At 45.8% G+C, this 22,011-nt stretch overlaps 10 protein-coding genes across 10 annotated transcripts; 1 reads left to right on the forward strand and 9 right to left on the reverse strand.

Moving 5' to 3' along the window:
• Nucleotides 1-22: 22 nt before the first annotated feature.
• On the reverse strand, nucleotides 23-2,002 carry BDCG_02585 (uncharacterized protein). The gene has a single exon (XM_045418129.1). The coding sequence runs from the start codon at nucleotides 1,968-1,970 to the stop codon at nucleotides 627-629; it is 1,344 nt and encodes a 447-aa protein (XP_045274780.1). The 5' UTR covers nucleotides 1,971-2,002; the 3' UTR covers nucleotides 23-626.
• A 63-nt stretch (nucleotides 2,003-2,065) lies between these two features.
• On the reverse strand, nucleotides 2,066-2,348 carry BDCG_16603 (uncharacterized protein; the record flags this gene model as incomplete). The annotated part of the gene is made up of 1 exon (XM_045425814.1): nucleotides 2,066-2,348. One exon carries the CDS (start codon nucleotides 2,346-2,348, stop codon nucleotides 2,166-2,168), a length of 183 nt encoding a protein of 60 aa, XP_045280098.1. The 3' UTR covers nucleotides 2,066-2,165.
• Nucleotides 2,349-2,394: 46 nt separating this feature from the next.
• Nucleotides 2,395-3,098, reverse strand: BDCG_16604 (uncharacterized protein; the record flags this gene model as incomplete). The annotated part of the gene is made up of 1 exon (XM_045425815.1): nucleotides 2,395-3,098. The coding sequence occupies exon 1, from the start codon at nucleotides 2,692-2,694 to the stop codon at nucleotides 2,395-2,397; it is 300 nt and encodes a 99-aa protein (XP_045280099.1). The 5' UTR covers nucleotides 2,695-3,098.
• Nucleotides 3,099-3,413: 315 nt separating this feature from the next.
• On the reverse strand, nucleotides 3,414-4,095 carry BDCG_16605 (cysteinyl-tRNA synthetase). The gene is made up of 2 exons (XM_045425816.1): nucleotides 4,050-4,095; nucleotides 3,414-3,959 (listed from the first exon to the last, which is right to left on the reverse strand). The coding sequence occupies exon 2, from the start codon at nucleotides 3,847-3,849 to the stop codon at nucleotides 3,589-3,591; it is 261 nt and encodes an 86-aa protein (XP_045280100.1). The 5' UTR covers nucleotides 3,850-3,959; nucleotides 4,050-4,095; the 3' UTR covers nucleotides 3,414-3,588.
• A 291-nt stretch (nucleotides 4,096-4,386) lies between these two features.
• BDCG_02587 (uncharacterized protein) lies at nucleotides 4,387-5,818 on the reverse strand (the record flags this gene model as incomplete). Its single annotated transcript, XM_045418130.1, has 3 exons — nucleotides 4,387-5,513; nucleotides 5,573-5,704; nucleotides 5,803-5,818. The coding sequence occupies 3 exons, from the start codon at nucleotides 5,816-5,818 to the stop codon at nucleotides 4,387-4,389; spliced, it is 1,275 nt and encodes a 424-aa protein (XP_045274781.1).
• Nucleotides 5,819-9,288: 3,470 nt separating this feature from the next.
• Nucleotides 9,289-9,795, reverse strand: BDCG_16606 (uncharacterized protein; the record flags this gene model as incomplete). The annotated part of the gene is made up of 2 exons (XM_045425817.1): nucleotides 9,392-9,795; nucleotides 9,289-9,309 (listed from the first exon to the last, which is right to left on the reverse strand). Exons 1-2 carry the CDS (start codon nucleotides 9,749-9,751, stop codon nucleotides 9,289-9,291), a joined length of 381 nt encoding a protein of 126 aa, XP_045280101.1. The 5' UTR covers nucleotides 9,752-9,795.
• A 787-nt stretch (nucleotides 9,796-10,582) lies between these two features.
• On the reverse strand, nucleotides 10,583-12,914 carry BDCG_02588 (uncharacterized protein). Its single transcript, XM_045418131.1, has one exon. It carries the CDS (start codon nucleotides 12,575-12,577, stop codon nucleotides 11,507-11,509), a length of 1,071 nt encoding a protein of 356 aa, XP_045274782.1. The 5' UTR covers nucleotides 12,578-12,914; the 3' UTR covers nucleotides 10,583-11,506.
• A 74-nt stretch (nucleotides 12,915-12,988) lies between these two features.
• Nucleotides 12,989-15,946, reverse strand: BDCG_02589 (lectin, mannose-binding 2). Its single transcript, XM_045418132.1, has 6 exons — nucleotides 15,184-15,946; nucleotides 15,074-15,097; nucleotides 14,929-14,999; nucleotides 14,773-14,854; nucleotides 14,442-14,702; nucleotides 12,989-14,366 (listed from the first exon to the last, which is right to left on the reverse strand). The coding sequence occupies exons 1-6, from the start codon at nucleotides 15,301-15,303 to the stop codon at nucleotides 13,896-13,898; spliced, it is 1,029 nt and encodes a 342-aa protein (XP_045274783.1). The 5' UTR covers nucleotides 15,304-15,946; the 3' UTR covers nucleotides 12,989-13,895.
• BDCG_02590 (mitochondrial intermembrane space translocase subunit Tim) lies at nucleotides 15,827-17,362 on the forward strand. Its single transcript, XM_045418133.1, has 2 exons — nucleotides 15,827-16,097; nucleotides 16,247-17,362. Exons 1-2 carry the CDS (start codon nucleotides 15,969-15,971, stop codon nucleotides 16,469-16,471), a joined length of 354 nt encoding a protein of 117 aa, XP_045274784.1. The 5' UTR covers nucleotides 15,827-15,968; the 3' UTR covers nucleotides 16,472-17,362.
• On the reverse strand, nucleotides 15,960-20,904 carry BDCG_02591 (AGC/PKA protein kinase). Its single transcript, XM_045418134.1, has 4 exons — nucleotides 19,178-20,904; nucleotides 18,809-19,062; nucleotides 18,321-18,695; nucleotides 15,960-18,166 (listed from the first exon to the last, which is right to left on the reverse strand). The coding sequence occupies exons 1-4, from the start codon at nucleotides 20,252-20,254 to the stop codon at nucleotides 18,139-18,141; spliced, it is 1,734 nt and encodes a 577-aa protein (XP_045274785.1). The 5' UTR covers nucleotides 20,255-20,904; the 3' UTR covers nucleotides 15,960-18,138.
• Nucleotides 20,905-22,011: the final 1,107 nt, after the last annotated feature.

Consider the following 22,011-nt stretch of genomic DNA (forward strand, 5'->3'; position numbering starts at 1 on the left):
TTTTTTTTTTTTGTGTTGATGCATGTATATGTTCTGTTGGATTTGTAGATATACCTCTTGTGCATACTTAAAATAGGCCATTTCCTTTAGCTACCTTCTAAAAGCCATTTATTTAGATTTTCTCTTCTGTAATCTATCGCGCAATTTCCGTATCCTTTCAAGGGGATTTCAAATTTTTATTTCATCTAAACAACTCATTGTACAGTACTTCGTCATACGAGGTAGTTATGGAAGAATATTAAAACTATAAGAGTCAACTAACGGAACAGCCCAAGTTGCTCAATGATCTTGATTTGATCTGAAAACTCTCCAGCGAAAGTAGAAAATTGACGGAAACCACTAATGTGCACTTTTATCGATTCTATGAAACCATTCCCATTGCAGCATATGAAAATCAAACCCAAACGATGCGACGCCCGAAATATAACCGTATGTGAGCCAACTTTAAATATTCCATTTCCCATCAACCAAACCATGACTATGAGAGTAAAATACCGGGTATAAATGTAAAAAAATGAGTGCTTGTAAGGCATTATCAGGAAGGCAAAAAGGTTCCAACGCTTTCCACCTTACACACTCCAAGTTGCCCATCTGGTTCCCGATTGTACACGAACAGACCTTCCCAATTACCATCCATACTTGTTCCCTGCCTCCCTCTTGTTCCTCCTGCCAGCCGCAAAACTCTCCTCCAGTGCCTCACGCTGAGTACTAACTGCGTTAACCAGCTGCTGCAAGCTGTGTTTACCCGGCGCAATTGAACGAACAGGATTATGTTGTTGGGCAGCTAGTTCTACCTCTGATGCAGTGAGGAGGAATGCATTGTTGGAGGAGTACTCCTGATCTGTGTTGAATGTTATTATGTTGGGGTTCGATTGTGTCGCGCCAGCGGCGTTGGAAGCAGATGAAGAGACGCCCTGGCGGCCCAGCAGTTGCCGTTTCTGAGCGGCGGTAAGATTCAGATCATCGGCGATGCTGGCGAGGGTTTGCGGTTGTTGACGCTGCTGTTCGGGGACGCGTGCGGAGGGCGGAGGGCTTGAGGACTCCGAGGGTATAATGGTGGAGGTGTCGTGTTGGGGTTCGGAGGATGTGTTGTATACTAAAGGTATGTAGGGGGCAGAGGAGGATGGTAAAGCGGACGGTGCTTGTTCCTCTTCCTTCCCAAGTCCAAAGAGGCTAATCTTAGGTTTCGGAGCTGGTTTAGAGATGGTATCTCCGACTTTCATCTGCCCAGCTGTTGTCATAGTCTCATGCACTGGCTTCCCTCCATCGGCTGACGACGTAGTCTGAGGAGGCGGTACCACCGTGGTCCTCACTTTCTTCTTCTTGGTCGTACCCCTAGCCACAGACAGCGGCTTGAACATCATCGCATTCCCCTTCGGCTTAACAGCAGGTTCCTCCACCTTCTCTTTGACAGGTTCAGTTACCCCAATACTATATCCATCCGCCACTCCAGCCTTAGTCTCCTCCCCCGTCGTCCCAGGGAGGCCACCATTATCGAGATCCCACTTCATCTGTTCATCAGCCTGCCTGTCGAACCCCGGTTCCGCCCCCGTCTTCAAACTAAACACTTTGCGGGGTGCCGCCGTCCCATCACTTCTCTTATCCAGCCCAGGTTTAACAGGTCCCTTCCGCTTCGGTGCGGGGAGAAAAGAATTGAAGCCCGAAAACGCACCCCCACCACCACCCTGAGCACTTATTCTAGGGCGTTTCCTCGCCGGACCATCACCGTCATTATCGTCGCTACCATTTTGCTGAGCATTGCATCTGGCATGCTCATCTGCATCAGGCAGGCTCACGAGGATCTTGCCTGGATTCCTTCGATCAGTGAGAGGTTGAAAAGTTGGTTTTGAGGACTCGCGGGAACTCGAAAGTGCAGTGGGGCCTGCTGCTTTCTTCTTTTCAAATAATTGTGTAGTCGATGCAGATCCTGAATCTGAACCTTCAGAGTCTGAATATGATACTAACGCCATCTCTCTGGAATGCGTGGTGTTGGATGTAATGCTGCTATGGCCAATTCGAGGCTTGTTGCCTCTTTAGAACAAGATGTCATATCACGTGACATGGAGTCATTTCAATTCATGTGGCAAATTATTTCCTTGCGCCTCCGCATTTCTATCAGCGCTAAATATATTTCATCTTTCAGGATGCCGTACAAAGCTACAGGGCTACCCTACTATTCTGGGTTGCTTGCGAGCCACATCTCGTGGAGCTTTTTCTGGAGGTCCAAATCCTCTCAGCTTCTTGCTACAACTCTTAGTAATATCATTGCCTGACGAATCCTTCGTTGGCAAGCCATCATCATCCCACTCACTGAACTCATTCGGTCTGAACAACTCCAATGGACTCATCTTCCCTTTTTCAAGTTTCTCAAGCTCTTTCCGCCTCTACTGTTCTTCAATCCGCTGTTTCTCCAAATACTGCCCAGCTTGTTCCTGACGGGCCTCGATAAGATCTCAAGTAACCAGACGTACTAGAGCCGGTCGGCCTTCTCAGTCTTCCAAGTAGATACCAGTTAAAGAGATCAACATCGCGAACACAATCACAGAGCACCAGAACTTCTTTCGTGATACTTTGAGGATCGTCCAGGTTTACAGCTACCACACTATTTCGGAAGGTTGCTAGAACATCGGCATAGTGCCTCGCTGGGCCAGCTTGGCCCTCCGGGCTGGGATGATTTCCAGAGGGCAAAGTCATTCTTTGAGTGTTTTGCTACAGCGCGTTGGGACAAGGATCCCTCACCTTCTTTCTGAAGGCTTTTGTCGTTCCGGCTCCATGGCTCTAATCTAGCATAGTGATTTCCAGCCTGCTCGAAGGACTTAATGTCAACGTAGACAGAGCCATCTGGCGTTGGGCAGCCGAATTGCTTCTAAACGAATTGCTCCACAAAACCAACAAAATCTCAGGTCCATCTTCTGTGACTCTCGTCAATATGTCCGGATCCAGAATATTTAGCTTGCGCATATCTTCCTAAAGTGATCTTCGTATTATTTCGTTAACCTGGAGAATATCGAGTGGTCATCATTAGGAACGGATGAGCGGGCAACCTCATCGAGGTAGACAAGGAAAGCGTCTTCACAGATACCATAAAAGTCCTCGCTACTTGGTTGGAGCTCTCCGATCGCAGTGGTCTGTTCCTCATCTGCCTTGGGAGCGACGCCCTATTTCTCTATTCTCTTCAATGCATACCCGATGATTTTCCCGCTAGGGAACCGTTAGGGAACCGCTTTTAATATTCATCTTGATTTTGGCCTCGTCAGCTCCAGGCCTTTTATTTCCTTCGAGGGCACCACCATTTATAACAAACGCGTAAACTTTCTCAGGTTCTTGTTGAAAGTCTGAAGGATTTCACCAAAGGTAGCTTTACTTTCAAGAACGCAGAGAATGCCATCCTTGCTGTTTTTACAACATGGTCGTCGACTACCGGATGTTTGGCGACGTAGTCTGAGATGAGGTGCTGCTGGCGTGCTCTGACAATAATCTGGGGGGGGGGGGTTCATGGATGAGTTCTGTGCTTCAAAATAGCGGAATCTGCTCAGACTGCAGGTGGTAGAATGCCTTGTCATTCATATCAGTGATATTCATCACAAATTACACGTTGAAGTGAAAATAATCCTGCATTATCCGGCGAATTATGTCCGTAGTAACATAGTTCCTAGGGTGGCCGAGGTGAGCATCATCGTACACCGTAGGTCCACAAGAATACCAGGTAACTCTGTGGCCTTCTGGATCCTTTGGGATAAAAGCGTTCTTGGATCGTGTCAACGAATTGTACATCTTAAGAGGAGATAAATCTATTCCAGGACGCATTTGTGGTTGTACCCAAGGGGGCTGCTTGTAAGTCGTTTCCATATTCTTGCAGCTCGCTGGCCCGACTGTTCTCTGTCGTGGTGAAGGCGCGTAGACCGAGAGAGACGTTGGGGCGTTGGTTGAAGAGTCAGTCAACTGGCATTGATATAGCACTGACTCACTCACTAAAAGGTAAGTAACCAACTCTACGCCCTCATAATAATCTATAAAACCACAGCAAATAAGGTACGAGGAGGACAAACCAGTTTCTATTATGTATAACCTTAGTATACAGAGAATAGTTCTCCATATAATTAAATCCTTTTCTGTTTTTTTGAATTTGTTGAGACAATTATTCCGTAAGAAGTCTACCTAGTGTAAAAATGTGATCAAAAAGATGATATGCATGAATAGGTTGATTGGTTAATAACTATGTTACATACATATAAAAATGGATTAATGTGCAATACCCCAAGCCAGACGCATCTCCAATACATCCACCACCTCTTTCAAACATTCCATCCTTCCTTATGGCCCTGAAAACGGTTGCTGGAAAGGGTTAAATAAATACGAAGAGAAGATAAATACTGACCCTTACTATCAGTTAGTGTCCTTTCTAAGCAGTATCTGTCTGGCGATTCCCATGTCAAGCGCCACTGCCTTCCCAGCTCCATCAAGTTCAAAGACAAGCTCATCAATCGACCTGCGTCCATACCGCAAGGCATCAATGGAGGTCCATGGCTCGCAAACACCGCTGAAGATCTTCTCTTTAGTCAAATTATTATCAGCGCCGGGCTCCGGAAGAGTGGCAACGACACGGAAAGACGTTCGCGACCTGACTGATTCGCGCGAGCTGCTGGTGTACCTTGCCGTCAGGCCAGTGGGCTGCAGGCGGAGGTCAACTTTGGGAAATGCTCCCGGCGGCGCGCCGAAGAACGCCCCAATTATGTCCTTGAATGTGGCACCCTTGAGGTAGAACGACTCAATTGCTAATCCTGGGCCGGTGTCGTCCGTTTTGTTGCTGATTTTCAGCACGGTAGCTTTTTCGTTTTCACTGCTTGGGGAAGAGGAATAGGTTCCCGAGAAATCTTCTACGGCCTGTAGTCGCGCTTCCTTGTCCAGAGTGGCACTAAGTAAGCGTCCAATTAAATCGGCGAGGAGTGTCCTTTGTGACCCTGGTTTTGCTCCCGCTGCCAGAACTGTGAATCCCACATCGTGATCCGGGCTCAGGGCGATGACTGAGCCGTAGCTACCGAGGTCTCCGAATTTGGTATAGAAATCGATAACCCTAGTGTTGGATGACCGGTAAATCTCCCAGGGGCTGCCGACGGAGGACATCAAAGAGGAAGTGTGAGAGTTGGGCTTCAGCCAGCGTCGAGTGTCTGTTTCTGGAATAAGGCGAGATTGTAGAATTGACTGTCCAACCCGAGCTAGGTCAGTTGAACTTGAATAAAATCCTCCTGCCGGGTTACCAGAACCACGTGAAGTGTTCCAATGAGACGTCAGAGGATCAAATGGAATAACGCCCCAGGCGTCAGGAGGGGTTTCGATACCGAAACGCTTGAGCTTGAGTCGGTCGACGATCGAACGCTTGACAGATTTTTCAAATGGAACGGCCGTGATTCGCTCGAGGACATATCCCATGATATCGAAGGCCACGTTAGAGTAGATTGCAGTACTAAATGGAGCAAAGACCGGATGATGTTCCATTAATTCCGCGAACATCTCTGCGAAACCAAGGATTAGGACATGAGTTTCAAAAAGTGGAACTGGTTTAGATGCTTACCGCTTCGGGTGCACGGGTCGAAGTGTAGGCCCCTCTCTCCACATCGTGGGATATCAGAATTGCTCAAAGCTGGGAGTCCCAGCTGAGCGGCAACAGTTTGATTTACTTTGCCGGCAATGTCGTTCGAATAGTCTATGGGTTGGTTAGCGAAAGGAGCTTGGAACTAGGAAAATGCAAAATGGAAACTTTCCTCGCGCAATTCCTGACAGTTGGTTTGCAAGAGAGCCAACCGTGATATCTCTCCATTGTGGAACTATGGTATCGTCTGGATTTTGGCCTTCCTTCCAGATCGCACGCTGAATCTCTGGGATAAATTTTGCAATCGGTTCGTTGAAATATTTGAATCCTGTTTCGATCAAAAAAGCGTATTGTCGGATTGGGTGTCACGGATGAATATGTTGAAGACATATGAATCTTATTTGTATCAAGATCTGCTTGTTATATTATCCGTGCACTATCTTCTATATCTATTTCATACAAAAGATAGAGCTATTTATAGTAAAATATATATGCGAGCCAAGAGAGCTAGCATAAGCGAGTATTAGACGAGCGTTGTAGTAAGCTGATGATGATGAGAAATATTGTAGTAATATGATGTTGATGGCGTTCAGTAGTGTATAACCTCTTTTTCCTGACACACCCCCTTCAGCGAATGTAACATGTAAATGAAAGTGTAAATGAAGCTGCAACTAAAAGAGTGTAGATGAATCTATAGAGATTACATCAAGATAGACCATTTATTCTGCTTGCGCCTCGATGATATCTGTATGTTTCTGGCGTGGCAGAGCCTTAGTGAGGCCATCCGCTGGCATCTGGGCCGTAGGCACCCAATCAACTGTAATATCGCCGGATTGAACACGTTCTCGGAGTGATATCTTTCATCTGAATCCTCCCATCGGGATAGGATGACGATATCATCCACATAGAAGAAGACAATTAATCAATCATTTGAGAAGAGGCAGCAATCCTCTGGCATAGAGGTGAAGCCTAGCGTTCTCGGATTCTTCGCGATGTGGGTGTTTTTCAACATCTGCCCAGTGGTTCGGTGGATCTGGCAGTTGAGATCTATGAATCCTTGAAGGAATTGATGCTGTTGAGGTAGATGTATTGTTGATAACAGTAAAAACAGTATTAGGAAATAAATTTTGAGACTTGTAGAAGTCTGAGTGAGAATGAGAATGAGAGAATGCTTCATTGATCATTTGAAAAGGATTGGCTTTGGCATTTGCAACTGCCACAAGGTGGGCAGCTCTGTGATTTCAGGCTCGTGTACGATTATCTATCGCAGCTGTATGTGTATTGATATCAACATTGGGACCTGTATCAACATTAGGACCTGTATCAACATTAGGGCCCGCTGGCCCTGGCGTAGGTTCAGGTGTTGGTTTCGGTGTATGAGATCTAACGTGGGGACATCTAGATATTTGATTTTCCGCATTAGATAGATGGCAGGGTTTGCAAAGCTCAGTGGTAAGCTCGTCCGCAGCATCTTCTTGATGAGTGATTTGAATGCCAGTTGCATCATTTGCAAGCTTTTGAATGGCGATTTTCGATGGATGTCCTAATCTCTTATGCCATGTTGACTGAGTAGCTATAGAGATCTTAGGTTTTTGAGAAGGTTTTGTGTGTATCGGCGTGTGGTAGCTGCATCGGCTTCGGTAGTGGATTTTTCCGAGATAGTTGAGAAAACAGCTGTTTCACTATTATATTCTGTAACTAGCAACCCCTCAAATACTTCAACACGTGCAAAGATTGTATTATCTGCGTGTTTTCACAATCTGAAGTCTTTTCCATCATAATAGATGCCTTCTATATGGAAACACGGTTTCCATGTGATGATATTTGTATGGAAATTTGGGATGTAAGCCGCGTTGGTGAGTTTGACATTGAACTGCTTTCCTGCTTCATTTATCATGATAGTTCTAACAGTTCCATAACCTTCAACTTTAGTGCTGGAATTGCCTGTATAGACTTCCGCATTCTCATTCGCAGGTGTAAAGGATAGGAAATGTGTTTGATTATTGCATATATGCTGTTCCGCACCAGTATCAAAGATCCAGGAGTTTCGGAGGTAGGAGCGTGAATTTGAAGAGTTCATCGATATTTTCCGGATTTGCTGATCGATAGATTGATGATCGATAGATTGATGATCGATAGATTGATGATCGATAGATTGATGATCGATAGATTGATGATCGATAGATTGATGATCGAAGGATTGATGATCGATAGATTGAGGATCGATAGATTGATGATCGAAGGATTGATGATCGATAGATTGAGGAACTGATTGCTTCAGAACCATTCCTCCTAGGACTGCTTCATTGACATCTACCATATCTGTATTTGTGGATGAATCTCTAGATATCACATGATCAATATGTCTCTTCAATTCTTGATTCTTAAGAGCTTGATTAATCTGAGTTCTCTTCTCCCCGTTTTCCTTCCATCCAGGTGGCTTCCTTGATGGATTGAGATAGTAGCACTGGGTGTATCGGTGACGGGCTCCGCAGATGCAGTTTCCGAATGTCACTGATCTTTCATTAAGGGTAGCAAAGTTCATAGGTTTATCTTCTTTGAGAATACCCATTTCCCTATACTGTTCCTTGAAGTCCTTAACTAACTCTATCAAAGATATAACATCTTTATTATGTCGGACATTCTTAGCCCATGCTTGTGCATAACCTGCATCAATAGCTAGGTTTGCATTTAAGAAATCTTTCTTCAAGTTGAACTGTCCAGCTATATCCGCCTCTTTGATATCATCTTCAATGAGAGACCAGTCATTTAATCACTTCTCTATGCCTCTGTTTTTCGGTGCTTTGCAGAGATCATGGTATCAGGTTCTCACATCATCTTGATAGTCCGCGGTTGTGGGGGAGAGACGATCTCTTAACAATCGGATAATGTCCTTTACATCATCATCCTCGCTGCGTACATGTTGTAGCTCTGTGGCATCCACTGTTCTCCATATGACATCTCGTATCTTTGTCATACCTTCATTCATTTTCTCATATTTCATATATTTGATTTTCCACACAGTGACCTTGATGTCATATGCTATCTTGGCCTCCGCGGTGGCTTCTTCTGGACACTCGGGTTTCAGAGGTTCTTCTAGTTCAGAGAAGATATCGGGTTTATCAAGATTGATGAAGTCTGATACCTTCTTGTCCTTTGCATATCCTAGCATATGCTTGTACCAAAGTTTCCAATCTCCAGGAACACTAAGGTGTACAGTTGCACTAGACATTGTCTTGTCTGTCATATTGGTCGAGTATTTCGGATAGATATGATCAGAATTCAGGGTGTATAACAGTCGATTATTTCGGACCGTATACAAGTGAGGATCTATCGTCTCAGTTCGAATGATAGTTATCAGTTCGAATGAGGACGGGAATCAGGTATGGTATAACAGTCGATTATTTCGGACCGTATACAAATGAGGATCAATCGTCTCAGTTCAAATGATTGTTGTCAAATTCGAATGAGGATTGGGATCGGTGTATTGCGCTTCTCTTCAGATGCTGCTTACCGGGCTCATAACTGTCGGATTGGGTGTCACGGATGAATATGTTGAAGACATATGAATCTTATTTGTATCAAGATCTGCTTGTTATATTATCCGTGCACTATCTTCTATATCTATTTCATACAAAAGATAGAGCTATTTATAGTAAAATATATATGCGAGCCAAGAGAGCTAGCATAAGCGAGTATTAGACGAGCGTTGTAGTAAGCTGATGATGATGAGAAATATTGTAGTAATATGATGTTGATGGCGTTCAGTAGTGTATAACCTCTTTTTCCTGACACGTATACAGTCATAGCCTTTGAGATACTGGCAATCCGGTACATTGTGTCACCATTAAGTTTTTGACCCTCAGCAATTGAGCCCTTAAGCCCGGGGGCATCGTGATGGTACTCGTATAGAAGCTTCTCCTCGTGACTAGAGAAGATATTGATTGAAAACGACGTAGTGCTGGCATCCAAGTCAGCTGACTGGTGAAGAAGCCCTTTGAGGTTGGATTCAAAATCGTCCAATGCTCTCTTCCAGGTCAATGAACGGGAAAGGCTTCGAGGTGCGGGAAACGCGGGGCCAATGAGCGAACAATCCGCCGCGTAGAAACCTTTGCATAGCAGCAGCAAAGCCAGGATGCATGGGATAAATCGGAACAACATATTTAAAAAGGGATTCTTGCCTCAGTTTTCATGAGTATCTTTAAAGAGCAAAGGACACAATGCCAGAAAATATTCAACTGTCCTTTCTATGGATGAGAGGAAATGGGAAGAATCTCGATCCTTTTATCTGTTTTGACAGATGAATGGCCCCTTATGCGCTGAGCTATTGGAATAACGCTCCAGCAGACTGGGACGAGAAAACTTTCCTATGCCATGGGAAGCCCCGCTGCTGGCAGATATCCTCGACCATTTACTGGGGCTCGCGTAACTCCAGAGTGGCTCTGACGGGAGGTGGTGTGAGGTTACGCAATCGATAATCCATCAAATGATGTGCTGGTTCACAAAGGGTTCAAAACCGCACATGGAGAATTAAGTGGTACTGAGAGTACCACTCTAAGAATTTAGGGTCATAGGCATCTGGAGGTTCGACAAGATATCGACACACTTGGAGCGGATAGTTAAGGAGCTTTTGACTAAGCTGAATAAGCCTGTAAGCAGAGCAATTCTACCCGCATGTCTAGAATACGTTTACCTACCTCTCATGTTGGACTTAACTAGAAGATGTTCATCAATTGGAAGCCTGAAAAAACCCTACATGGGTTCCCAACTCAGTCCAACGATGGTTGGCGATCCTTGCATGACGCTTGACGGTTGAAGCCAAGATGGTCGTCGTCACGGTCCAACAATTGCAAATTTGCAGTTGTCGTAGTTCTTTTCGTGTGGTGGTGGGCTATCGTTTCACGATGTTATGGGTAAGTAGCATAAGTCTCCGGTTATGTGGTTCTTGGCGAATAGTTACCGAAAAGTGCGGCCCGAGTCCGCGCACCCGGGCCGAGATGTTTATTTTTAGATCCCGTCTTTTCCTCATTTGGATTAATGGATGTATATAATACCTATGTAGGTGAGGTCCACGCCATCAGATATTTATCCAGCTTTATTATTTCTCTAACGAAATAAAAGAGATGAGGCTTATAGCTTCACATTATTCGTATCGACTTTCTCTAAAAATAGATTTTTGGCGATGACGTCCTCTTGATTTAGCTACTATTTTAGAAAGGGGATCTCGCGCTAGTATGGCCCCATTTAACAGGAGTGCAGACTCCAAAGCACAACCATCCAGTGGCATCCATGCCTCTGTCATACGGCCTCGTGGCATTCGCTTATTTTATGTCATTGGCCGGTCCCCACAGGTACGAAGAAAAAAAAGCTAAGCTTCTGTCACTTAGAACTCCCATGATATGACCGAAGCTAAGGTACGAGGTCAGTTTGTCTTGGGCGACCGGATATTTTCAAGACGAGAATTGAATTTCGCGGCTGGGGTTGAGTTTAGTGCAGTAGTATTGAGATGTAGGTTGGCTATATCTCCACAATAAGGCTACTCATAGGATTTTTTCCATGTTGTCTGAACAAAAGAAATCTCCGGATGTCATGTCCACCTTAGCCGTGGTGTTGTCCTCGAAAATGTTTGCCTATTTAGAGTGCCAAGGTGACATAACGAAGCAAGAGATGCCAGTTCCAAATGCCTCGACAGGTTAGCTACCAGAACGGCAGGGGTGAGTGTCCCCGCATATTGCCGCCAGCACTTCCAAAATCTCCAATAATCTGCCTTTATCTGACCAATATCTGGTCATGATCAGCAATATTGTGTCAACAAGGGGCTGTAGAATGAGTTTCAGAAATGAACTCCCAAAATTGAATCCCACGCGTGGAAGAAAATCGTAGAATATATCATGAACCCATCATCCTATGAATCCATCATCCCTTATCCCGCAGCTCGCGCTCCTTCACCCACATACGATCTAGTATTTGGAAAACCTCTGTGGCGCCCTTTATGAGCTGATCCTCCATCCCAAGTGCTCCATATCGATGTTGCATTTTATCCGGATGCCATCTGACCCGTTCAATTTTCAAAACAGTAAGAAGGTCAGATGGGTGGGACTGAAGCTTTCCCCGCTGCTCTAAACCAGAGGCAGGGGTGTCCGCCGGGGTGGGAATAGGCGCGTTCCGCATAAACGTCTCCACGGCCCCGGGAGTAATATCTCTTCGCTTACCCGATTCAACAGGCCAAAAAATGAGATTTCGAAGTTTTTCGTTCATTTTGTCAACTGAAGGGCCGGTATCCTTCGAAGTCGACGACGATGATGCTGTTGCTGCTTTCGACGCCGCAGCACGAGCTCGCGCATTCAAATCCTCCCAAGTATCCAAATACCTTCTCCAGATATCCAACCAAACATCCGCCGTACGCTTCTTCATCTTCCTCTCCTGGCCCCTCCGTAAACTCTCCTCAATCATCCTCTCAAACGACTCGCGTTCGCTCCCCCCTTGCGTCCGCCTATTATCATCCCTTTGCCTCTCCCGCTCCTTCTTCCTTCGCTCCCTCTCCTCAAAAACCGCCTCATGGGTCTTTTCCCACATGCGCGCACGCACATATGCCGCATATTCCTCATCTGTCATCTGCTCTAGCTCACCACCCAAATCCGGACGGGCGTAGGTATGAATCGGCTGGCCATATACCGACTCCCAGTATGCCGCGCCTTCATCGTCAGCTAAGGCGTCGAAGAGGGATTCACGGAATGCAGCGTCGGGAGACAGTTCAGGAGGCTCTTCATACGTTGGAGGGGGGGTATTGGAAGACTTGTGGCGTTTAGAGGGCCGGTGGCGATGATGTCGACGGCGATAGCGGCGCGGGTGGGATGATGATTGTGATTTAGTACCATCGCTGCCATCATCGTGTGGCGTTTCTGATTTTGATCTGGAGCGCGAGGCGCGGTGTTTGGATTTGAAGCGGAATTTGCTTCGTTGGGCGGTGGAATATTCGTTTTCCATTCTTTCCCCTTTTTTACCGCCAAAATCGTGTAATGTCCCGTGAGCGTTGCCGCTAGAGCCAGGGCGGTTTCTATATCATCTGAGCACCGTTTATCTCCTAGAGACCGAAAATAAGATTGTCGGGATATAGCAAGAGAGTAAGTGATGTCATGTCTCGGGTGCCGCAGGGACGTAAATGCGATAAGAGCCGTAGACTATCATCACTTGGGCTGATCAGATAGGATAAACAATCAGAACATCCATATCAGTCTTCGGCGATTCTGAGCGAAAGTGAAACTAGTTCGTCGTTGGCCAAACGAATGTCGTGGAGAAAGCGTTGCGGTGAGGTGCAGAGTTGGTTGATGTTGGGACAAGGTTGGCTCTTCAAACTAGCTCACATGATATTGAAATATATTTATGTATTACCAGTACCGAAAATACAACACACAAATTCATATCTTATCAGATCATCATCTTGTTTCTATTTACTCGTCACCAAGAATTATCACTCCATCCAGGTTAAATAAACGCATCAAACCATTCCACCGGTAAGATGACCGGGCAGGCGAGGTTGGCGTAAAGGGTGCTTATTTGAAAGGACACGTGCTGATGGGGTAAGTTTAGATATTACTTCTACTGAGCCCACGCGGAGAGACGACATCTGCTCCCTGTCGATTTGAGGCGGGGTAACTTGAGGCAGAGTTCAGAACCTTCCTGACTTAGGTCACCGCTAATAGGGCTTTTTGCTAACAGGGGACACTAGGCGGGCGGATTATCTTGTGCATGCCCCTGGCGTTGCAGAGATGAGTTGAGTTTCCAGGGCTAATCACACAACCACTAAAGCATTCTGAAGACATCTGAGATGACCTAATCGCCCTTTGGAACAGAAGGGAATTAAATCAGGAATTTGGACCTGGTCACAAGATTTATTTCGATCCTTTCTTCTTTCTTTCCTTGGTTTTCATCTTCGAATTGCGCTTTTGATAATGAGTAAGTCAACCCTTCTCGTTTATCCAAGTGCTGGGAAAAGAAATGGTGCAAAGGGAGATTGTTTAGGAGGTGGAAAGTGAAAAAAAAAAAAAAAAAAAAAAAAAAGAAAGAAAGAAAGAAAGAAAGAAAGAAAGAGCAAAGGTAGTAAAAACCGGCGAAGCTCGAGCCGTCAGAAAATCAAGGTATATATGATGCATGCAGAAACAATGCTACAACCAGCAAACGCAAGGAACCCTGAGAGAATACACATAAGAAACGATTTAGGACGGAAGAATAAGAATTTAGGGTGAGGAAGGGGGAAAGAAAATGACAACCTCGACTATCATTCATCACAACGGAAATATCGATATCAAAACCTCCGTCTTTGACTGGCTCTAAAAGCCGTGAAACCAATATATGCCGCCAGAATAAGAAATAGGAACATGATGATCTTAAAGAAAAACCAAAACCATCCCCCGGCACCAGTACCATCATCACCACTCCTACTATAAGCGCTTCCCTTCCCAGTCTTTGACTTTTGAGTAGCCTTCCTACCAGCACCGCGGGAGCCAGTCTGTTTGTCTTCCGGCGCCTTGTCATATAGCGAGTAGGTGCTGATAGATATGATGTCATGGTTGTCGCTGAGTTCGCCGGTCTCGGCGGACATACCGAGGTAGGCGACAGTGGGTATGTTTATAGATTGTTGCTCGGTCGCTTCAACGGTGAAGCAAGGGGTCCAGGAATGGTCCGATTTGTATTGCAGGTCGAGGGCGAGGAACTTGTCTTGGAAGTAGGTTATACGGGCCTTTGTAGCGACGGATGCGCCACGAAGTCCTCGAGCCTGGTTCATTTTGACATTAGCTGGAGTATTGGGCATTGAAATAGATAAGAGTTAGTACTCGAAGGTGCAACTTACCGAGCATCCAGCAAGCTCATTGGCTTTGCCGTCATGTGCCTGGTCATACGATGTCTGACCATCGCCCAGCATAGCCATAACATAGGGAAACGCAACGGATGGGCGATTATTCTTATACGTGTCAAAGAAGATACCCAATCCTTCGAACTTGTCTATGGAGCCAAATACAGGGCCCTTAGTTGAGCGTTGTTTGGTGAGCCATATCGCCATACCATCTCCATGAAGGTTTCCTTCGCCGTGGATGCTAAATTCGACTTCGACCTATATCAAGACCTACATTTAGCACTTTCCCTCTGGTTATTCATTGCGCCGCGGAAGAAACGGCACCGACCTGCCAATTAGTCGCGGTTAACGGAACGCGAGAGAATAGCCAGCCTTGTCGCGATGGTCGATCCGGAGTAAGACGAATATATCTAATTGGCAAGGATAAGTAGGTATAACAACTTGGCTGGGAATGTAGAGTCAAAGCGGAGAGAACAAAACATACTGATCCGTGCGAATGACGGTATCACCACCATAATCGAACCAACGGCTTTCCGACTCGGTATCTATATACGGCTACCGGGGGGTGTATTACGTCAATTCGCGTCCATAGCCACTATGGAAGCTCAGACTGTTGTTTTTTAACGTACTTGAGATATACTGTAGGGGATCATCTAGAAGCGCAAGTGAAAGAAATAGTCAATGATTAGTGATTGAATCGACAAAACAATACGACGCGGCGTTTGTGAAAGCAACATACAGGAACTCGTTTAACGTCGGCATGGTCCTCGAAATCATGAGGATCATCAGAGGCATGGGACAGACCCAGGCATAGGCCCAACACCCATAGCCAAAGGCAAGGGAGCGCTTGTAACAGCATGGTTCCTTGCTTCAGAGCGGAGGTTCGGGTGCAGAGGGCAGAGGCGGAGGATGCGGGGGTCAGTAGACGCCGGTCGTAGCTGACTGAGGGCCAATTCAAGACGCGCAGGAGAAATTAAAGCTGGGTAAATGCGACGACTGCAAGAAAGGAAGGTCATCAAGGAGTGTCGTGTCACCAGGACATCAGCGAGTTTTATGCCTGTGTCTGGCAAAGCGTAGAACAGGCTGGGGATCAGAATGGGTGGCTAGCTTGGAAAGAACGCATTGAGCGTGTAAAGGATCCCGCTCAAGTTTCCTTGCGTCCCTGCAGGCAGAAAATGTAGGGGATATAGGCAAGGAATATACAGCGACTGTTGGCTGAGGTTGTAGCAGCTCTTGCAGCTATTGTACGCAGTGTATTCGCTCAATGTTGACGACGTTGAAGATCAATCTGTCCACTTCTCGTCTAGGCCGCGAGAGCCAGTCATGTGACGATGAGGTAAGCAGGCTGCGGCCGAGTCTTTCCCTCGCCGCGCCGATATATCAAAAAGCTCAGTAGCACCAGAACAACTAAGATTCAAGAGAATAAAGGAGCCTTCAATTATCACAACTACCTCACCAATTCCCCCAAGTCAGAACCTCTCCGCATGATTACTGCATTTACAGCCACAGCCACCCAATCCAAAAATGTCCCTATCAAACCCCTTCTCGCAAACCGGCTCTGCCTCCCCGCAAACCTCCGCCGACGTCAAATCCGCAATAATAACCCAGGTCCAACAAGAGGCTGCCGTTAACAACGCCCGTTCCCTCATAACCGTACGTAATAATAGTTCCCTCTCTCTCTTCTCTCCCCCTTTCGCTCCCTCCACAACCCTCTCCAAAAATACCCGATCCCCTCAAAAAGAAAATTTTTAATAAAAAAAAACACTCCAAACCCAAGCCCTAACCTAACTCCCAAAATCCAGAAAGTAAACGAAAACTGCTTCGAAAAATGTATCCCATCCCCAGGCTCCAGCCTCTCCTCCAAGGAACAAACCTGCCTCACCGCCTGCATGGAGAAATACATCCAGCTATGGAACGCCACGAGCCGTGCCTATGGGGCGCGCGTGAACCAGGAACAGAAGATGGGCGGCGTTGGCGGTAGCTCGTCGTTTGGCGGGAGCGGGGATGGGAGCGGCGGTATCTTTTAGTTTTGAGATTGTTTGAGCGGGGAGGGTGGAGTGGTTGGTGGAAGGTGGATTTGGATTGGAATTGACTGCCATGATTTAGCTTGATGGATGGATGGATGGATGGAATGAGATTGGGATAAGAGGATAGTGTATGATTGTTTCGATCCATCACGGCCCGCCGGTACAGTTATGTGAGAGCCATGAGCTGGACAGACCTTTCCATCTATTTTCGCCATTCTGAGTTGATTTTTGCTTTGGCTGGGAACGATAGAGAATACGTCACTTATATCCCCCTTGCATTTGTCCTCCCCTCCTAAATTCTTCCCGGAGGGGGGTTGGTTTTCTTTTCTTTTCACTTTTTTTTCTTCGTGATAATCTCTCTGTATTTATAGTGTACTGTGTCTATCCCGTTTTCAGTTCCGTTCCCTTTCCTTTTTTAAGCCTGCTTTTTTCTATTGGAAAATGCATAGTTGTAGAAACGCAACTAAACGAGACAGCACCGACGTACTTGGGGTATTGGGATATGTTCGATGAATGATAGGAAAATAGGATAGGAACGTTTAGGGGGGGAAAAAATGGACCAGGCATACGACTAAGTTTATACTGTAAATGAGAAAAGGAACAATTCTTCTTCCGTCAACAGAAGGCAACAAAAGAAAGACAACAGATAATATTTTCTTATATTACAATATGACCAGAATCAGGCAAGAGAGGTTATCCCAGTGTCAGTGTCAAGTGTCGAATCAGATATTCTTTATCCCTGACTGCTACTTTTGCATCATGTCATTCAAAACATTGCCCTCATTTCTCCAAATGAACCTCATATAGTTATATAAAAACACACCAGGCCCTCCTTATACCGCATATGCCCATCCTATTTTGACCAAACAAGGAAAGGGACAACGAACGGAGTGCAGAAAAACAAAAATAAAAATGTGATAAAAACGGTGCCCTGGAAGCTGATTAATCAGAATATAACTATAATAAAATTTCCAGTTAACCATACCGAGGGGGCGAGGGGAAAGAGAGAAAGGATGAAAAGAAAAGAACGAAAGAAAGAAAGCAAGAGAAACTTATGTAATATAGAGAAGTAGGTGCTAACCTAACTTAGATAAGTTAATAGCAGTAAGAAGATAAAAGAAGAAATAAAAACAACAAGCCAAGAAGGGAGAAAAAAAGAAAACCCCTGCTAACTTAGATAAGTTAATAGCAATAAGAAGATAAGAAAGAAGAAGTAAAAACAACAAGCCAAGAAGGGTCATGGATACAGGAAGTGGACACCAGAAAGGGGGTGCCCTAAGAACTAAAACAGCTAGACAATATTGTCCAAAAGAATAAAATGGCAAAAGAATAAGATGATGAAGATGAAGATGAAGATGAAGATGAAGATGAAGAAGAATAAGAAGAGGAAACCCCATCCAAATGCAGATAAGAATGCAAATAAATTAGAAGAAGAAGAAGTTGGAGGACGAACGTGGCGAAGAAGATAGTATGTAGAAAGAAGACACTTTTCCCCGTTATTTTCTGTTGCATAGATAGCAAACCAATATAAGAGGAGTAGATAGGCAGCGTAATTTTTGACACTTAAACAGAGGTGATCTATCCTTTTTTGCTTTCCTTTCTGTCGTCTCTTTTTTTTTCGTTTCTGTTCCGTTTCCATACTTCGTTAGTCGATTCCTCCGCAAAACTTAAAAGTCCACGAAATAATGACCATATCTAAATCAATTTGGTATTAAGTTAGCGAAGACAATATTCTCTTCCTTTTCTTTGACATGAGAACGCATATTTCAGAGCACAGAGACGGGCAGATAGTCACACAGGTAGGCGAGAAATAAAGTAGGAAAATTGAGGATAGAAAGAAGAAACATACGGATCATCGCCGCCACCTCCATACGCCTCCGTTTCCTCGGGATACCTATCAAACTGGCTCGCATCGCCCTGCCCACCTTTCACAGGCGGTATGTACGGGGCATCAATATCTTTCCTCGCCAATCGATCCCACGTCACCTCTGCAAACCATGGATGGTTCTTCACGTCTTGCGAGCCCCCGTGCAAGTTTCCAAGTCGCACAGTTAGATCTGGCGTAATCAGCTGGGAGAGGAGATCCTGGGCGTCTGGATGCATATAAGGCGGGTACTTGACGCGGCATTTGAGGATGTTTTCGTAGATTCTCATAGGGGAGCCGCCATCCCAAAACGGAGTGAAACCGCAGAGCATTTCGAAGATTAGGATGCCGAGGGACCACCTACTTTTCCAGTCAGGTAAATTGGTTTAATTTAGTTTGGCGGTTTAGGGCGGGAGAGAATAATCGGAGGGAACAGGTCAGAAATGAAAGGTAGGTAGGTGTATATAACTTACCAGTCGACAGACATATTGTATCCCTTCGACGACACCACCTCCGGTGCAAGATAATCAGGCGTGCCACACAATGTCCATGTAATATCCCTAACTTCCTTCGCGAATCCAAAATCCGTTATTTTCAAATGGCCGTGTCTGTCGAGAAGTAGGTTCTCCGGCTTCAAGTCTCGGTATACGATGTGATGGTCGTGCAGATATTCCAACGCCAGCGTAACTTCGGCAGCATAGAATTTTGCAACGGGGTTTGGGAAGCGCTAATTGAACCAAATGGCGAATTTAGTGACAAAAGGAAAAAGAATAAGAAAAAGAAAGCAAAACAAAAAATGATATTATGGAGATTCAAATGCTGCATAGAAGATCTCGCCATACCTGTGACTTCCTCAGTAAACTAAACAACTCCCCACCCTCCACAAAATCCATAACCATATAGAGATTCTTCGCGTCCTGAAACGTGCCCCATAGCGTGATAAGAAACGGATGCTTAACCCGCTGCAACATTTTCCGCTCATCATTCGTGTGTTCGACCTGCTTCATCTTCACCACCTGCGCCTTCTTGAGCACCTTGATCGCATAGAATCGTTGGTTATGCCGCGATTGAACCAGGTGCACACGCCCGAAGCTGCCGGTGCCCAACGTCCGCTGTAGCGTAAAATCATCTAGTGAGTACTTCCCCTTGGTTTGTCGTGTAGACTGGACAGATCGTTGCTGTTCATTTTGTTGTTGCTGATGTTCGTACTGTTGCTGCTGTTCGTGCTGTTGCGGTTGTTGCGGTTGTTGCGGTTGTTGCGGTTGTTGCTGTGATGGTACATGTTGGCCATCGCCAACTCTCTGCTGTGATGACTCCACTTCGTCTTGATTGGGCGGGTTTATGATATTCTTGATGCTGGCAACATTCTGATAGTGGTGAGGTTGCTGCTGCTGCTGTTGCTTAAATTGGGAGGGATCGCTCGCGATATTAGAGTAAAAGGGCGTGGAAGATGGTATGGGGTTCATGGGTAGGGAAGGCTGGCTGTTGCTAGTGGTGGAGGTTGCGCAAGTGTTTACAGGACTAGAGGAAACAGCTGGTGCTAGCGACGAGGCTGCCGCTGCCGCTGCGGTTACCTCTGCTGCTGCGTCTCGTGGGGCAGTAGTCGTAGTAGTAGCTGTGGGAGCGGTGGTTGTAGTGGCAGGCTGCGCACTGAGACTATCGGTGCGGGTGGAGGAAGCGGGGTATGGCCGAGAGGAATCAAGACTGGAAGCCGCAGGATGCTGGACCAGGGGGTTTAGAGGAGGAGGATGTGGTGAAGTAGTAATGGCTGTTGGAGAGCCAGGATTGTTTGTGCTGATACTAGTACTCTTGCGGGAAGACGGCGATTCCGCTACTGGTGAAGCGGGCAGATCCAGGTCCCTCGAGTTGCGCGAGTCCTTCGTCCGCTTCTTCTTCAGCAAGTTTCCTAGACTCCGCATGGACCACCAAAATAGGAGCCTGTGAGGTTATTCACCAAGGTCTCCGTGCACAGTAGCAATGACGAGGATAAGACGTCAGTGAGGGGAGGTCGAAAGATGGTGTTCCTTTCCCTCCTTGGACGTGCTAATCCACATGGGCTCCTGTGTAATTGCGCTTTTTGCCCTTATTCTGGGGGAGTCTGGTGTCTCTGCCTTTTTTCCGGTGCAGACGAATGTATGAATTCTCTATCTCTTAGCTTCAGGAACCAGGGGTTGGCAGATAATTAGGGGATGGATGGATGAGGGGGAGGTTGACTTGGCCGTGAGTGACCGGAATAAGACGGATCCGAGGGCGAGACGAACCTAGGGTGAGGGGGAGAGGTCAACAGGCGTAACGGGATGCAGCAATGGCTCTGACTGAGGGGAGGATAGACAGGTCAGAACTGCATGGCAGCTGCGGGGAGCAATTAGAGGGGGCAGAAGAGGTTGTTGTGGGATAGATCATAGCAGCAGCAGGTTTGAGGTGGTTGGTTGGTTGGTTTGGTTGGTTTGGTTTGGTTGGTTTGGTTTGGTTGGTGGGTTTGAGACTGGGAACTGACGCTGGACGGTTTCGGCGTTGCCGGGTTTGGTTACAGTTGAGCGTGGGTGTCAACAACACTTGAACGTGGTTGCCAGCTCGGGCCGGAAAAACAGCTCAGTGTGGTTCCAACCCAATTTTAACCTGGACCCATGGCAGCACCCCATTAAAACTACCATGCACTAGACATCTCTAGCACATCATCTCTACACCTACATTCTTCATATTTCTTGTGATTATAACTCATTCTAACTATTTCTAATACTAATCCCAGGTTTTAACCCTCCAATCTACATCTCTACAACTAATAAGAACCTAAAGGTTGAGATGGGGATGGGATCCGATGGGGACAGTCAGACTGTATTAGTAAGGATCTATGTATTATTATGTGTAATGTAACGTGGATAGTGGAAGTGTATTTTAGAGGGAAGCGCTAAAGTTTGAACGTTGGGTCCAGAAAAGTAGCACCACAATCAACTGCTTTAGCACCACGTTCAAGTATAGTATGTACGTAGTACGCAGTAACTATGCCCCAGGGTTGCCACCGCAAGCGTGTTGGGCGGGGCTGGCTCTGGGCCGCGGCGGTACTTGGGCGGGCGGGCAATTCTGGCTGCGGATGGATGTACCACAACCAGAGTTGGCTACAAAAGACTTCCCTTGTCCAATTCCTGACATATATATAGAGATCTAGCCTCATGTCTACAGAGTATCCTATTAGCCAAATTTCCCAATTCTCTGCACTACAGAGACTCCTACTTAAAGATTGTGTGGCCTACTACTACAGATTTTAGTATGTACAGTACATATACATTTCTTACACTCTGTGTATGTACTGTACATACATTTTAAATATGCTCGAAGCCAGAGAGGCCCGGATATGTCTCAGAATAAGATAAAATACAAACACATCTTGTTTTATTTTATTTTATTTTTTCTTTCTTTCTTTCATTCAGAATCAATGACACATGAAAGATATCCTCCTGAATTGACTGAGTTGAAGGGATGGATGTTACATTTGATTTCCCTGCTTTGCCTGTTGATATCCTATTTCCTGCTGAAAGAACCTAAAACACCAAGAATAAAAGATGAAATGTCGTGGGAAGGCCTGAATGACAGCAAAACCAGAGCCAAAGCATGAATGATGATGATCGAGTCCATTTTCACGCTCCCAGACAATACGACCAATTCAATCCCAAAGTAT

The sequence above is a fragment of the Blastomyces dermatitidis genome (assembly GCF_000003525.1).
Source record: "Blastomyces dermatitidis ER-3 genomic scaffold supercont1.3, whole genome shotgun sequence".
In the NCBI taxonomy this organism is placed as follows: domain Eukaryota; kingdom Fungi; phylum Ascomycota; class Eurotiomycetes; order Onygenales; family Ajellomycetaceae; genus Blastomyces; species Blastomyces dermatitidis.

Bases quoted from the DNA above. Each gene is read 5' to 3' on its own strand.
- BDCG_16605 (XM_045425816.1), bottom strand. From the start codon at position 3,849: ATGGAAACGACTTACAAGCAGCCCCCTTGGGTACAACCACAAATGCGT.
- BDCG_02589 (XM_045418132.1), bottom strand. From the start codon at position 15,303: ATGCTGTTACAAGCGCTCCCTTGCCTTTGGCTATGGGTGTTGGGCCTA. The intron at 15,000-15,073 runs GTACGTTAAAAA...ACCCCCCGGTAG, and splicing joins TCCCCTACAGTATATCTCAA to CCGTATATAGATACCGAGTC. The intron at 14,855-14,928 runs GTATGTTTTGTT...CTTGCCAATTAG, and splicing joins ACCGTCATTCGCACGGATCA to ATATATTCGTCTTACTCCGG.
- BDCG_02585 (XM_045418129.1), bottom strand. From the start codon at position 1,970: ATGGCGTTAGTATCATATTCAGACTCTGAAGGTTCAGATTCAGGATCT.
- BDCG_02590 (XM_045418133.1), top strand. From the start codon at position 15,969: ATGTCCCTATCAAACCCCTTCTCGCAAACCGGCTCTGCCTCCCCGCAA. The intron at 16,098-16,246 runs GTACGTAATAAT...CCCAAAATCCAG, and splicing joins ACGCCCGTTCCCTCATAACC to AAAGTAAACGAAAACTGCTT.
- BDCG_02591 (XM_045418134.1), bottom strand. From the start codon at position 20,254: ATGCGGAGTCTAGGAAACTTGCTGAAGAAGAAGCGGACGAAGGACTCG. The intron at 19,063-19,177 runs GTATGGCGAGAT...TGGTTCAATTAG, and splicing joins GTTTACTGAGGAAGTCACAG to CGCTTCCCAAACCCCGTTGC. The intron at 18,696-18,808 runs GTAAGTTATATA...CTGGAAAAGTAG, and splicing joins TACAATATGTCTGTCGACTG to GTGGTCCCTCGGCATCCTAA.
- BDCG_02588 (XM_045418131.1), bottom strand. From the start codon at position 12,577: ATGGAAAACGAATATTCCACCGCCCAACGAAGCAAATTCCGCTTCAAA.